This window comes from Pagrus pagrus (assembly GCF_965226575.1).
Source record: "Pagrus pagrus genome assembly, chromosome: 21".
Taxonomy (NCBI): Eukaryota; Metazoa; Chordata; class Actinopteri; order Spariformes; family Sparidae; genus Pagrus; species Pagrus pagrus.
Genome location: NC_140208.1, coordinates 15,331,929 through 15,347,785, shown reverse-complemented (window position 1 = coordinate 15,347,785; position 15,857 = coordinate 15,331,929). Strand labels below are relative to the sequence as shown.

Sequence of the window (15,857 nt, the reverse complement as noted above, 5' to 3'; positions counted from 1 at the left end):
AAATTGCATATCCAACTCACTCTCTTCTGCAAAGAACCTGTGATGCAAATTCACAGAGTTTATATATAGAGCGTCTCTATCAGCCTGCTATTCCCCGATGCATTCCCAGTGGCTAAATGGAAAATGTGGACCAGCTCTGTGCTCATTCACACATGTGGACTTATTAGCATTGCCGGTGGCTAGTTTCTCTATTATTGCACGTGTCTTTTTACATACTTGAAATACACATTCTTATTCTGCTTGAATAGAATAATAATAGAATTGTTCACTCTTTCAATGAAATGATAAAAGTTAAATGACCAAAGTTTACTCCCTTCTCTGCCTGTTTCCCACAGCATGTTTCTAAGGATGAAGCCAGTCACATGGGATAGCCATGTTTTGTCTCCATGACAGCTATGTCACTGAGCCCTCTCTGCAGTGACTCCTGCACCGCAAAGGATGCTGGGAAATAACGAGCACTTTTATCCCGGTCAGGATGACAAAGATGGGGAGGATGACGAGGAGGAAGAGGAGCAGGGAGGAGAAAACAGAGAAGGAGAAGGTGGACGTGACACGGAGGATGGAGGGTTAGAGGGTCTGGAGGAGAGGGAAATGACCGGAGGACGACCACCCTGGGAAGGGAAAGGTGGTGAGGTGGTGAAACCAGCAGCCATTGTGGTCGGTAGACAGAGAGCAGACCGGCCACTGAGGCCAGGCAACCTGGGCAACCGGGGCATCGCATACATGACCAATCAAGCCCCGCTGCATCATCAACTGGCCAATAAGCAGCAGCATAATCTCATCGCAGCCAATCAGCAGCCTCATCACCCAGGCCTGAATGCGCTGCAGAAGAGACGAGCTCTCATGGAGCGCAGCATGACCACTATGGTGCCGCTGGAGGACACTTTCCTGACCATGATGGTGTTCCGCATTGGAATTCCTGATATCAAACAAACAGTAGGTGCATGTTCGCATCAAAAACACTATGGCCAGATATAATACAAAAAAATGTCATGAAACAAAGATACCTACATTTGAAAAAATCCATTCCAAAAATGAGGAAAAGTTGAGGCAGACAAAAATAATGTAGCACAAAGGTCAGTTTCTCATATCTAACATTTGAAAGAATGAACAGTCATTATCGTAACGTTTAAAAGTCTAAGAATCTATGTTTAAAAAAAGTCTCCCTCGCAAACAGGGCACTGACTGTGGGTCTTTCCAAATGAGGAAGTAGTTCAAGCCAAGTCTCTCTGGTATTACTGCCTCGGAGAGAGATAGCTTTAATCCGACAAACAGAATTTAAAAAAGTAATGTTATAATAGCTCAGGCTACTTTACAATGTTAAGGCAGTAATGCATTTTGCATTTACTGATCTGATCTTTGTGCAAGTACAGACAAAAGTAAACTTGTTAAGACCATTTTTGTAATGGCAGGGTTTATTGTTGTATTTAATGTGTTATTCTAAAACATACTGTATGCTGGTATATAGATTTGTGACAGTTTTCAAACATTGGTCAACAGAGGTCTGATAAGAATACAACCACAAAAGGGTTCTGGTCCCCACTTTTCCCATTTGAGGCCCTACAGCAAGCATGTCAGGCACTTGGTTGCTGTGTTCATCCTCTATTTTTTTAAACCCCACATTCACTTTGTTTTTTAACTTGTTCTGACTCTCCAGGTGGAAGCTGAAAATACACAAACTCATACCGTTTCCCTTCTAAACCCAACCATCCTGTTAAGATTTAAAACAGTAATTTTGCAGCAGTGTTGACTCTACATCTGTTTGGTCAAATGACCAAACAGTTAAATCTCTTATTTCAAAGCGTTTTCATTCCACTCGTCCCAAGAGCCCAGGGATGAGTCCCAAAACGTAGTAGGAGAAAATACAGAGCTTGACTTGTGTTGAGCATCCTGCGAGGGCAGGCATTTTCAGTCAACAACACCATACAAGCATCTGCCTTAGGTCGGGCATGGTCATAATTAGTTTCCAAAACTGAAGTTAGTATCAATTCACACTTCCAGCAGCTCTCGGCTGTACGATGGTGGCAGGTGAGAATTGTCCATCCCACACACATCATATCCAGGTGAGAATGGGTGCACCACTGTAACCCCTCCTCCTATCTTTCCTTCTCCATTTTCAACTCCCTGAACATACCGATTGTTCTACATGTCAGCTAATCTGCCCTCAATATAACAGTAATTGCTAATTATCTAATAGGTTTTTAATGAGTTTGGGGAGAGCTGGGGAAGTGAGTGACGCTGGAAAGGAAGAAATATGTGAAAGGCATCAGTGTTGCTGTTAGGTCTCAACCACAGGCATCATTTTGTGCTCTGCACACCACTGACAAACACTCCGCACCAACCAAACCTCGGAGCAGAACTGTTATTGAGCTGAATTAAAGGGAGATGAAGAGTAGGGGGTAAATATCAGGAGCTAGTTAAAGAGAGCCAGAGAGGAAATGAATGCTGTGAAGAGAGAGTTGGGGAGTGAGTAAGCAAAGAAGAAGATATATGAATTTACATAAACCAAATTACTGCACAGTGAAGGTCTAAATATCTCTCCTGAGTGGGAACAAGTGCCAGAAAGATTTCTGAAAATCCTTGATTGTATAAAACAGAACAATGGTGAAGTGTCACAGTAATATACAGTATACATGTACAGGGATTGGCCACTCAATCTCTTTCTTAAACACACACACACACACACACACACATCCTCATCATGTGGTTTACCTCCCAGGGACCACCAAGACATTGCTACGGCAACGGGTGCCTGCCTTCACTAATGAACCGGTTGCCATGCCAATAGAGTTGGCTACACTATCAAATAGTGCAACCTAGTGGTGGGGGGCTGTGGGGGGCTCCAGGGGGGGTGCAGAGAGGACATGGAAGTGTGCTGAGCTGTGCAATTTTACTTACAGTTCTCTGAAATGGAACAATAGCACAGAGCATACATCTCATTCAGACCACTCAGCCCTGCTGTTAAAGCCCCGCTACCGGTCAGCTGTGTCCTCCGGCTCCATACTCTAATAAGAAAAGCACAAAAACGAGATGGCCTTCCTGTGGAAATACAAGAAAATGGAATAATATGAGGAAATGGGCAGTGCACAAATCACTGTGAAATCTAGTTAGGCATACCACAGACACATAATAGATCTGAGGTATTTTTTCATCTTGGCCTGTGAGCCTCTGGTGTATCACACACAGACATACAGTAAGAGGCAAAGGAGCTTTTCTCTCCAGACTGGTTCTTTCTGCTCTGGATGGTGGTGCAAATCTGATATTATGCATGCAGAGATCAAAGAGGACAGTAACTAAAGGGAAATATTTATCCCAGTATAGAATCTTTACCTCTTCAATAGGGGCTTAGAGAAAAGTGGTGTGAAAATACAGTAGATGCATCTTATTTCCATGAATGTGGCAAATGATTAATTATTTAGAAGTAATGTATTCATATTCTGCACACACCACATTCTCGTGCATTCATCATTCACCAACTGATGTGAAACCCCTCATGCAACATAATTAACCCATAAAAACCAAATCACCTTAATTACTGTATTAACCAAACTGACTTAATGTTGCTGAAATTGTGTGTATTAATATAATTATGTGTATGTACAGATTACATACAGCAGAGCATGCAAAGGTAGCAGTGGCATAAAAGATCTTATGTGTTGAAAGAAAGAAAAACCTTAGATAGACTAAGATCAGAGAAACAATTATAAAAGCAAGGCTAAAAAGGCTATAGCTTCTATGATGAAGCACTACGGTGTTTATAGACAGTTTACTTCTGGATAAGTAGCAATACTACAATACAAATACACACACAGAAGTATTATCACCAAAATGTACTTTAAAGTATCAAAGTGAAGTCCATTAACTCATTAGGTGTATGCGTATGGTTTAATATTATTTAACATATCAGCAGCTTTTTTAATCTTCTAGCTGTTGATGTGGAGAGTATTTTATCATATAACAAAGTATTATAAAATAACCAGCAACTGAAACTTTGCATGTGGCTAGCTAGCTATAATGTTGAGCTATAATGAGTATAAACAACAATATTACAGTACACCGGACGTGAAGCAGAATTATGAAGTAGCATATAATGGAAATACTCATGTATAATCAAAAATGTACTTAGGTACAGCATTCAATGCCCTGAGTCTTACACGTGATGCTAAATTGCAATTAGCCTCCATAGTAGGTTAACTTACTTTTCTAGATTGGCTAAGCTAACATTAGCTCGCTTACATGATCCTTTAACCTACAGCCAATAAGCTACTTGGCTCATCTGCTGCCCTTCTTGATTCTGTGACTGTTAGTATGGTTGGATAAAAAAGATCATTTTAACATCACATACATAACTTCCTTCAATTGTACAATATAGCATATGTGTGTGTGTGTGTGTGTGTGTGTGTATATATATATATATATATATATATATATATACTGTATATTTCCTTTTACCTTTATGATATCTAACAGTATAGATAGTTGTGCTTATCAATATAGACACCAATATGGAGGTATAGAGGTTTATCTGGGTTACTCAAAGCATCGCAAAATGTCTTAAAAATCAACAGCAACAACATTCTAGAAACAGTGTCCCTGTTGTTCCAGATAACCCACAAACCTTGCTGTAAACGTTCACATTAAAGTACCCATTTTTTGTTTTTTTACCTTGGTGTCTGAAAACTACACTACTAGTACATTTACTCAAAAACATGAGAACAAACTCCATTTTAAGCAGCTTAATACTTCGACTCAACTGCAACTCAGAGGCAAATATTGTACTTTTTATTCCACTATATTTGTCTGAGAAGCTTAAGTTACGAGAAACATCTCATTCAGATTACAGTTTTTCATGCCCTTCATTTCCAGTACAAACCATGCAGCTCCAAATGTAGTGATTGGTTTTGAATGTGAAAGTTTGTAATAAACTGAAGGATTAAGTGTTCCTTTGTTGGGTTGAGAAAATTCTCACTCTTATTAAACGAAAAAAAAAAGATATTTTAACCCTCTTGGATCAGTTGAAACAAATGCAGTGTCACAAAGCTGAAAGTAGAGTTGTTTTTGTTCACTTTTTACAGGACACTGCAAACATATGGTTTTATAGAATATGATGCATTGCTGTTAAACTAACCAGCAGTAGAATTCAAAATTAGCTTCAACATCTACAGCAATAAAATGCAACATACACATGAATGAAGCAGTAATATTAATCCAAATCATCATGTTTTATAGTAAAACATGATTAGTGGAGAACTAGTACTTTTACTTTTTATACTTTAAGTACAATTAGCTGGTAATGCTTTAATATTTTTACCTAGATATGGTTCAGAATGCAGCAGTTTTACTTGTTGTGGAGTATTTTCAGTGTGGTATAACTTCTGCCTCCAGAGCAGGTGTAGACAAGAGAAACATTACTACATCTCCACCTTTGAGGCCTCTGACCTCCACGCCTCCATGTGGTCTCTGTGTGTCTGCCAGAGGTGTCTCCAGTTTGACCTGGACTGCACAGTGTGGATCGCTAAGCAGCAGATCATCTGCTCTCTCAGCGAGTCGTTGTGGGACGCCTACAACTACGGCCTCTTCCAGCCGGCTGGAGATGGACGGGATGCCAAGTTCCTTGAGGAGGAGCGTGCTCTGCGAGACTACTCACAGTCCTTTGAGAAGGGGGTGCCTTACCTGGAGGTATGGAGGCAGAAATGATGTGAAAGTGACTCAGCGTCCAAGTATGCCAGTAGCAGCAACAACCCCCCAGAAAATTTTGACCAGATGCTAAAGAAGTCTTCTAAAGACTTCTCCACACTGCCAAGAACACTCCACCACAGTCTGATTGGGGATATACTTGATTTATTTATTTGTTGGCCCAAGAGTTGACAGAATTACATGTATTAAGTCTAAGAAATACTACAAATTGGCCTATAAACTATCCAAAAGGTGATGCTACAACCACCCAAATTCCTAGAAAATATATAGGACATGACCTTATTTTTCTGAGTGGTCACCACTGCCCTGGCTGAAAGCACTCTGGATAGATATTTGTATCATGTAGACATTTTTTGTGTGTTTTTGTAGGTATTGAATAATTCTCTAGATATTCTCTTAAAGAAAATACTGCTTTAACAAAAAAGTTCAACAGCAGCTGTTACAGATGCAAATGTACTTTTTTTACTCTTTTGCAGCTCCTGTAGTTTGATGACATTAAGACACTTTCAAAACTTTATAACTAAGTAAAACCAATAGGGATTGTTCTACAATTGCTGATAAATTACACAAGGATTAGGGTTTTTTAAATTAGAATTCCCACGTTCAACACAGTAAATGAAATGTAATCAAACCTCGCCAAAAATAACATCCACCATGGATTTAATTGTATTTTCTACATTATGTAACCTACCAATTGAATTACATTTCCCCACTTTTTGAGGACGTGGACTGTGAGATGACATCAATATGAAGTTGTCATGCTGTGATAAGATTATCTCACAGTGCCCTCTGGTGGTCCAGCTGCTAAATGTTGATGAGCCGGGTGGGGCTGAAAGAGTATCCTGCACTTTGGCTTCAAACCAGAGTGTTTACATTCTTGGCGAGGTTCCAGATGAGAACATGTCTGCGTACTGATGAGGCCGTGTAACTAAATTCTGCTCCACAGCAATATGTATCTCACAGCTCCATTAGTGCATGTATTTATAACATGAGTAATGCCAGTTTGAATCACTGTAATGCTTGAATTGAACCACTGGTTTATAGTCGTTTCTGGATACTGTTAGTTCTTAATGTGTACCACCACTTACTAACAAGCACGTTGTAATTTTTTATTGTCAGTATTCGGCTACATGTTCTCCCTTTTCCACGCCAAATGCGCCTCTAGCTTGAAATAGCTGCTCTCTGGCTGTCTGAGGTGCAGTATGTGGTTCAGTTTGTACAGCACTGATGTGAAGACAGCACATCCAGTCAGGTGGTTCCCATTGACGCTAACACCCACTCAGAGAGGAAGTGGAAGGCAAACCCACCTGAAATCAATTTACTCATCTTTTGAAGGATGTTATGTTTACGACTTAATGTGACTGATTCTCTGGAGTATATTTAAATGCCAGAAAAAAGATTTCATTTCACCCCCTGATTTTTATTCCTGGCAGGAGAGAGAAGGCTGTGAAACATTTGGACCACCACATGAGAACACTGTGAAATACAACTGCCCGGACATTGTTTGATTATTTTACATTTTATTATTTAAACGCGCATTTTTTGTTCTGGTCAAGATGGTTCCTCCAATAAACCATGGTATAGGTATCAAAATTGCCTGGAATAGGATATATTTTGAGTGAGTGCATTATATTATGAAATGTAGGGATATACATGTGAGACTGACAAACTGTTCTAGATACCAAATTTAGTTGTTAAAAGAGATTTAACGACGAATAAATAATCATCATTAAGTCTCTTTTCCTGCCAGTCATCTTTGCTCCCACATACACAATTTACATATCAAGAAATGTATACAATTGACACTTTCACCATCTATAGACAAAAGCTTTTTGTCAAATATACATTTTGAAAAATGACTGGCAACTATTCACATAGGAATTTTACCTACATTACCTTATCAAACCAGACAAAATAATGCTGCATGCACCTTATTTTATTCGGAATGTATCTGTATTTTAGTGGCAGGTTCAACCAGTTCGGCTTTACATGCGATCAAGCTTTACCCAAAAAACAGACAATTAAAATCTGACTCAGTATTGTAAAGGAATTAATCATGGAGCTGCTCCAAAGTCTTTGAGTGGGAGAGTGAATTCTGGAAACAGTGGAGAGAGTTTAGCTGCAGTTAACAAGAGTAATAGTGCTTTTTGTGCTTTAGAGCTGCAATGCTGAAATTAACTCAATACAAGTATTTGCTCAAAAAGCACAAGCCAGCATTGTATGAACAAAAAATGATTTGATTTCTAACTTTGCCTCTGTGTTTTAAAAAAGAGGATTGTTCATATTGTAAAACACCAGCTAAAATACAGATTTACAGCACAAGTGGTAACTAGTTTTGTTACTTCTCCTCTGTATGCTGTCACTGATAAACTGAGCTGTGTAGCAGTGTGATGAATCACCAATCATTTCACACGTATCTTTTTCTGGTCCACAGTTTAGGTACAAAACCAGAGTTTATAAACAGACAAATCTGGATGAAAAGGCTCTCTCCAAACTCAGCACAAAGGTAAATCTTCTCACATCCATTGAACACTGCTGGTGCACAATACTAATTTCTACTCGCTGACATCCATTTTTTCCTCCTCTACTCCTCTCTAGGCCAGTATGAAGAAGTTCCTGGATTATGTTCAGGCTGGAACAGTAGACAAAATGTTGAAAGTCCTCGAGAAAGGTCTCGATCCAAATTTTCATGACCCTGACAGTGGAGGTGAGTTTGTACTCACTTTTGAAGAGGTATATGGCTTCATTCTTAGAAGTCGTTTTGATGATATGAAATTCTGTAAGGGTGAATTTTAATTTTCACCTTTCTCCCTCCAATCTTGCCTGACCTGCACCCCCTTCTGTGGGTCAGAGACCCCCCTCTCTGTGGCTGTGCAGTCAGGCCTGCCAGTGGAAGGCGTCAGGGTGCTGGTTCAGGGCGGCGCTCATTTGGATTTTAGAAACAGAGACGGTTTGACAGCGCTGCACAAAGCTGTTCGGGCTCACAATCATGCTGGGCTGCTGGTAAGGACTGTGAATTAAAATCACATGCTTGCAGACACACTCGAGTAGGACAAAATGACTATAAAGGTATTACAAGGACACACATACTCACATTAACATGTTATATAATAATGTAGAAGTGAATAAATGACCATTGTAAATGCTGCATCAAATGTGGGTGGTCATGATATTTAAAGATGGTGAGAAATGTTTCACAGTGCCTTAGATACTGAGTTAGTTTCAAGTTGTGACTGCTGCTTCTTTTCTTTGAACAATGTTCTTGCGATAGGGAACAGAGGCCTTTTTGGAGCTTTGGTAGCTGTCTCATGTTGCTTTCAAAGACCCCATATCAAAGCCCTGTTTACAGGTCTACATATACAGACAGAATATGTACACCCACATGCTTTTCTTTTGTCTTACCAGGTTCTCCTGTCCCTCGGAGCGTCTCCAAACTACAAAGACCGCTGTGGCCTGACCCCGCTGTACCACACTGTACTGACAGGGGGCGACACTACCTGCTGCGAGACCTTGCTGTACTACAGGGCGAGGCTGGGGACGAGGGACGAGAATGGCTGGGACGAGTCCCATCAGGTATCAATGGACAGTTTAAGATTTTATAATGAACTCCTCAAATACAACTCTGTCCGTCTATCCATGGTTTCCTTCTATATTTTTATGTTAAAGGATAAGTTCCCACAAAAGTGAAAATGCAGTCATTATCTACTCACCGCCATGCAGATGGAAAGTCTGGTGAAGTTTCATAGTCCACAAAACATTTCTGGAGCTTCACAGACAAACAGAGTTGAAGTATTTTCCTGAACAACTGAAGTAGAAAAGTAAAAAAGCAAATGAACAGAACATAAAATGGCTCCATACAGCTCATCTGACGTAATCCAAGTCTCTGGAATCCCAGAGATGCCAAATTGATTGGAAAAGACATTATTTACACATTCAATTATTTACACATTGTTTGGTATTGAAATTACCAAATAAGACCCTATATACTTCAGTTGTTTAGGGGAATGCTGCAATGCTTTTCTTGCTGTGAAGCTACAATAATGTTTTGTGGACTACGAAGCTTCACCCACCATTCCATCGGCATGTGGGTGAGCGGATAATGACTAAATTTTCATTTATGGGTGAACTTATCCTTTAAGCATCTCTGGTCTTTGACTCTCTTTGTGTAAACTTAAGCAATGCACCGACGTCTCCTGTCTTATCTCTGTGGTTGATGTCATGTACCATCACCCTCAGCCTCTCTCAGCATTTTCTCACTCCTCCTTCTCCTCTGTGCCTTCCTCACTCGTCTCTCCATTCTCTCTCTCCTTCCTCCCCTCCTTCTCTCTTTCCATAGCACAGGGATGAAGACGAGTTTGGAATGGAAGAAATACATAAGGTACCCTTCATCCTCCCATCTCATCCTCCCAATGGCCTTTCAGAGGCAAAGGCGCTGAGGATCGTGATTTGATACAAAATGTAGATAAACTGAAGTGACCACACAGTTTCTTTAAACCTGCTCTCATCTTAAGCTGAGACCAGTTCAGAAAGAGCTTTGGATATTACCTCTTTCTTACTGTAGATATGGGTGCATTGCCTACATTATGTCTCTGTGACATTCTGGTAAATTTGCGTTTGTGCTGCGAGCTGGTTGTCATGGTATTTTATTTTGGTTTTGCCGTGCTCTGTGTCTTCTTTCTTTACTTTGTACATATCTTGTGATATTTTAGTCCCCGCAGAAAAATATGAGGAAACCTCACAGGCTGCTGAAAGCTCGTTGCTGTTGTCTTAATGTTTTTTGTTGCCTTTCTTTTCCACAATGGTGCAATGTAATTGGCTCTGACCTGTTTTTCTGTAAGAATAATTATGGATCTAAATGTGGATGTAAGACATATTATTTCCTTTTCTTTCTCTCTGAATCTGCCCTGCAATATCTTTCATCCTCTCCAATTTTCTATTGTACTGAAACAGTCCTGTGTGAAATCTCCCTCTTCACTTTAAATTGTCTCTGACAATTTGTGGATATTTCTTTCGCTCTCTTGACATTGAAAGGCGTGCCAGAATGGCTTCGCCCAGCACTTGGAGCATCTGCTGTTTTATGGGGCAGACACCGCTTCTCAAAATGCCTCAGGGAACACTGCACTTCACATTTCTGCCCTGTACAACAAGGCAAGTATGGAAACAGATCCATCACATGAAACTATTATTACCATAATTATTATGCTGTTTTCAGTCTAAAGGTGTTAACCGATCACTCTCCCTCTTTGAATGATCAGGAAAGCTGTGTCCGCGTTCTTCTGTACAGGGGAGCAAATAAGGAGGCAAAGAACAAACATGGTCAGACCCCTTTTCAGGTAAATGTTTAAAGATATGATATGTAACATTTCTGCCTTTAAACGTCTATCACATCTCAAACTTTGGTTTATATTTTGCTATTTTGTGTACTTACATAGAAATATCTGTCATTTTATTTACGATAACAGTGCGTTGCAGTTGCTGTACTTTTCTGGGAGAGAGTCAGACAGTGAGCAATGAAGTTGACAAACGTGACTAAATATAATGTGAACAAAACTTTTAAACATTACAGCGCCCATAAGCATTTCTGCCTGAGATTTTCATCATTCAGTGGTGGTTGATACAATGAAAACAACAGCTCCCATGATGCCACACTACTTGTCTATACTACTAGTTATATTGCATTTGTAAAGAGAAAAAGGAGACAACACAATAAAACAAGAAATAGATGTAATTACATATCTAGAACAATTGAATCTCGTTTTTTTTTTGTGTTTGCAGCTAGCTATAATGTCTGGTCACTTTGAACTCGGGGAAATCATCAAAAACCACAAAGACTCTGATATAGGTAAGCTTTCATGCCAGACTGTCTCAATTGGTTCCCAACATCTGCTTTTCTTTGAATCGATCATGTATTTGCCCTTACAGTCTCCCTTCTTTTCCCTAACAATCTGCCTAACTTCTCCCTCCATTTCACCCCGTCACATCAAACCCCTCTGCCCTTCCTCACGTCTTACTCCTTCTCACTCATCACCTCTGAACCCTCACCCGTGAATCTCACACCCCCATCTTCAGTGCCCTTTTTGGAATCGCCAAAGTATGTTCCCAAGCGAAAAGAGAGCGCCCACACCCTGCCTCTCCCCTCACTTCATTCCCACCCACTCCTGCGCGCTAACAGCGATAACACCATGTCCCAGTCTGACCCTCTGGCCCCGCCCAACAAGGCTGCAACCAATCCCAACCCAGGACAGGTACTGAGGACCATTAGGTGGATACCGATCTGCTGATGTTTGTGATATTAGATATGCTTTCTTGCTTTCTCAGACTTTTAGTTATAGTGAGTTTCAGGATCAGCTTTGATTTTGTGTGTTTCTGCAGGGCCAGCGCAGGGCCTCCATAGGCATGAGAAGCTCCAGCAGCCCCAGAACTCGTACTCGCTCCCCTTCCAGAGGGAGAGGAGGTCAAAGTGATACAGAGGAAAGGCACCGGCAGCCTAGAGGCAGACAGGGGTAAGTACATTCAAAGAGAAATAGTGATGTTTCTGATCTGGTCCTTCAGGGCCATCCACTAACAGCCTTTGTTGATCTCCAGTTACCATCATCTGTATGCAGGAACATTACTATTTGTGTCCCTGTTGCATACTATGTACTATTTTAAACTGCAAAATGTCATATATTTTAAGAGTGGTGTGGATTGATATTGTTGTCCTGCAAAGTAACAGATATGGAGGAGCAAGTCGTGGCCTGGAAGATGTTTAAAAAATGTCAAACTGGTGCAGTTGCCCAGCTGACAGCTTTGAAATAGAGCCTGACTGATATGTCAGAGATTGTAATTCAGAAAAAGGTATTAGGGGTACATTCCCCTTGAGGTTTACTTTTTTGGTGCGCTTGTGTCAATTCAGACAATAGGGTTCATTGTTAAACTGTAAAATATTCTGCCAACCAAAATATTGGACAAATTTAATTTATATTAATCTTGACATGAGTAAAGAGAAAGGATGCACCATCTAAGAAATATGAATGTCTGCGCAATAGTCCAGATATTCTCGCAGATTCCTGCAAGATTCATTAGATCACATCACGTGGGAATCCCTTCTGTGAAACAAACCATCTGGCACGTGAGGTTATGAAGTCGCAGTGTGATAGACATCTACCTCCACATACTGTACATTATTTCACATCAGTACATAACTCATTACGCTAATTCCTTGTACACAGACTGACATCGATTTCTACAATTTGGTTATTTCTTTTTTATACAGACAGCCAAAAAAGTGTGATCTTTAGAGTGTTATAAATATAAATAAGATATAAAATATACTGTTTATACAAAGCCTCACCTTAAACCCCACAGCTCATCATCACCACACATACACACAACTGGGCTTGGCTTCATCATATGCAGTAGACACACAGATATTTAAAACAAGACAAAACTCAAACAAACAAACCATCACAAGACAAAGAAGTACAAAAAAATAATTTTATGTCCATGCATACTGTAGGTTAAGACACTGAATATGGCCCATTTCCTAATCTAATCTTTCAAAATGTTTATAGGACATATTTTCGAATGCTGCTCCTCATGCCATCTTAGCAGCCCATTGTTCGACGGAGGAAACCCCGTCTGCCAAACATAATATTCGTTTGGACTCAACTTCTTCCTAAAAGTCATCCTAAAACAAATAATATTGTTAGCACTTTCTAAATACCTGACGTACAATATGCATTGAATGCAAGACACTGTAAGTAGAAACAAGATTGCAGCATGTTTTCTTACTGTTGGTATGATGACTGATTAGTATGACTCAACTACTGACTGCCTCTGAAGTAGCCTTACAATCTGTATGTCGTCTCACTTTGTCTCACTTGTTTTTCCACACAGTCTTATCCCAGTTTTGTAAGTGTCTCTCTCTCTCTCCCTCTCTCTTTCGCCCTCTGTAGTGCGACCTCAGCAGGCAGTGGGGGAGGTCAGATGAAGCGTATGTACAGTGCAGTGCCAGGGCGGGTTTATGTGGCCACTCGTGGCCACTCTGCCAGTGGAGACAGAGAGCTCTCACTTAGCAAAGGGGACAAAGTTAAAGGTGAGCTAGAGTCTAGATTTATAAATCTGCCTGTCAAGATTTAATCACTGTTATCAAAAATGCACTGCTGGCACTGGAATCATGTTGTTTGAAAGATAATTAGCTGAACGTTCTCAACCGCAGATAATTTGGTGTGATGCAGAGATACTTTTAGTGCAGATGCAGGAAAATATGTAAGCGGCTGTATCTAAGAGAGGATTGTAAACAAGAGAAATGACAAGCGCCAGCAGACACATCCAGTCATCGCAAAGCAATACATGCTCCTATTTATTCTCAGTGGAGAATGTTGTTATAAAAAAGGTATCTTAAGGTAAACAAGAAAGGCTGAGAGAATGATATATAACAGTGTTTGTGAGTGGATTTATGATCCAAATTAAATTCTGTCCATCTTTCTATGTCTGTCTGTTTGTCTGTCTGTCTCAGTGTTAAGTGTAGGTGAGGGAGGATACTGGGAAGGAACAGTGAAAGGTCGCACTGGCTGGTTTCCCTCAGACTGTGTGGAAGAGGTGGCTGGTCTTACCAAAGACAATCGAACAGGTGAGACAAAACCAGTGGTAGTCTGAAAATATTGTTCTGTCCACGGCAAATTACTAGCCTGTTTTATTCCATTATGATTCTGGGATAATCTGTTGAGAGACTGATTTTAAAGGACGTTATATTTCAATTATTTAATGTACCGGTTTTCTCATTTAATCATTATTCATCAATTGAAAGTGTTAATGGTTGTGAGGGAACAATGTCAAGAGGTGGGTTAGTAAGACACATAACAATCATACACACTAACACATGGATTAGATAAAGGCCATGCTGAAAAATGGGTTACACACTCCCTCAGGCTGGAATTATCCTTTAAGTCACTGTAACACCCAGCACATGCCACACTCATGATTACCAGCAGGCCCCGTTTGCAACAGTCAGTGGCACATGTACAGTACAGACACTCACTTTCCTCCCATTTTCACAGCTGCATTGTTCACGCAGCAAGCAAACCATATGCCACACAGAAGCCAAACAAACAGGGTGTTAATATATTTGATTCATTTGTGTGCCGCGCTGACGACACAACACTTGTGCAAAAAGACAGAGAGGTGTCATGACAGAAGCTGAAGGTTTAAATTAAGCATGTGTTTTGCCTGCTTGTGCCTTGCAGAGACGCGCAGCGAGAAAGCCAAGAGGAAGCTTTTCCGTAACGTCACTGTCGGAGCCTACGACGGCACCGATGGCCCCAGGTAAGAAAAGTTGCTGTGACCCTTCCAACATGTGATGAGTCGATAAGTACGTTGGGAAAGAGTTGCCAAAGAGTCAGTCCTGCAGTAAAACGAGCGTGCTGCGTTTAAGGGGAGACACCAAGAGTAAGAATTGTGGTTGGTTCCAGCTTCTAACAATGTTTGTCAGCCAATAGTGTAACACTGTTGGTGTCATGTGATATCTGTGTTTCAACAGCGATCAACAGTCTTGGTACTTGCCAGTTTTTGCGACCAGCATACTGTAGTGCATCACATTCACAGGCTAACTTTAACATCGGCAACGCTAGCAAATGTTAACGTTAACATCAGAAAACGTACTGTTTTATAAATGTTGTATCCTGTCTCTTTTGTGAATGGAATTTTAAAGGCTGTTTTCTCATAATCCGAACCAGAAATCTCCACTTTAGTAGCACGTACATATACCAACGTTTCCAGTTTTATTCCTATGTACTGTATATTCTGATGGTTTTTATGGAGGAGTTTATTCATTTATCATTTATAGCCTGATTTGTATTACATTTATTGCTAAAAATGTGGCAAGAAAATCCCTTTTTATGCCTTTTTTGTAGACAGTATATTCTATTCCATGGCGTGATGTAAAGGGATTACCAGTGTTACCTCTGTAAAAACCTTTCAACAACATGAAACAAGAATTTTGAGCCTGGCATCATCCAATGTTTAGATTTCTGTTCTGGAAATGTGTGCAAATAAGTGTATTTAATTAGTTCGCCTCATTTGTTAATTTGAACATAAAATAACAGAAAACCTATGAAACAAAACATTATTGTCTTAATGTAAGTAATTAACTGGGGAGGTTTAATGGTGACATCCTGTTC

General features: G+C 40.2%; 1 protein-coding gene across 1 annotated transcript in view; it reads left to right on the top strand.

The window, feature by feature from the left end:
- Positions 1 to 386: 386 nt before the first annotated feature.
- The window catches only part of LOC311250957 (SH3 and multiple ankyrin repeat domains protein 1-like), a gene marked incomplete at its 5' end in the record, with an annotated part of 32,897 nt that continues 17,426 nt past the window's right edge, over positions 387 to 15,857 (top strand). Inside the window, 16 exon segments of the mRNA XM_084343130.1 lie at positions 387 to 403; positions 405 to 936; positions 5,476 to 5,679; positions 8,132 to 8,203; positions 8,296 to 8,404; positions 8,549 to 8,700; positions 9,103 to 9,270; positions 10,034 to 10,075; positions 10,729 to 10,845; positions 10,953 to 11,030; positions 11,473 to 11,539; positions 11,767 to 11,942; positions 12,070 to 12,200; positions 13,635 to 13,774; positions 14,198 to 14,311; positions 14,925 to 15,003. Of these exon segments, the coding sequence (XP_084199256.1) occupies positions 387 to 403; positions 405 to 936; positions 5,476 to 5,679; positions 8,132 to 8,203; positions 8,296 to 8,404; positions 8,549 to 8,700; positions 9,103 to 9,270; positions 10,034 to 10,075; positions 10,729 to 10,845; positions 10,953 to 11,030; positions 11,473 to 11,539; positions 11,767 to 11,942; positions 12,070 to 12,200; positions 13,635 to 13,774; positions 14,198 to 14,311; positions 14,925 to 15,003 (2,198 nt within the window).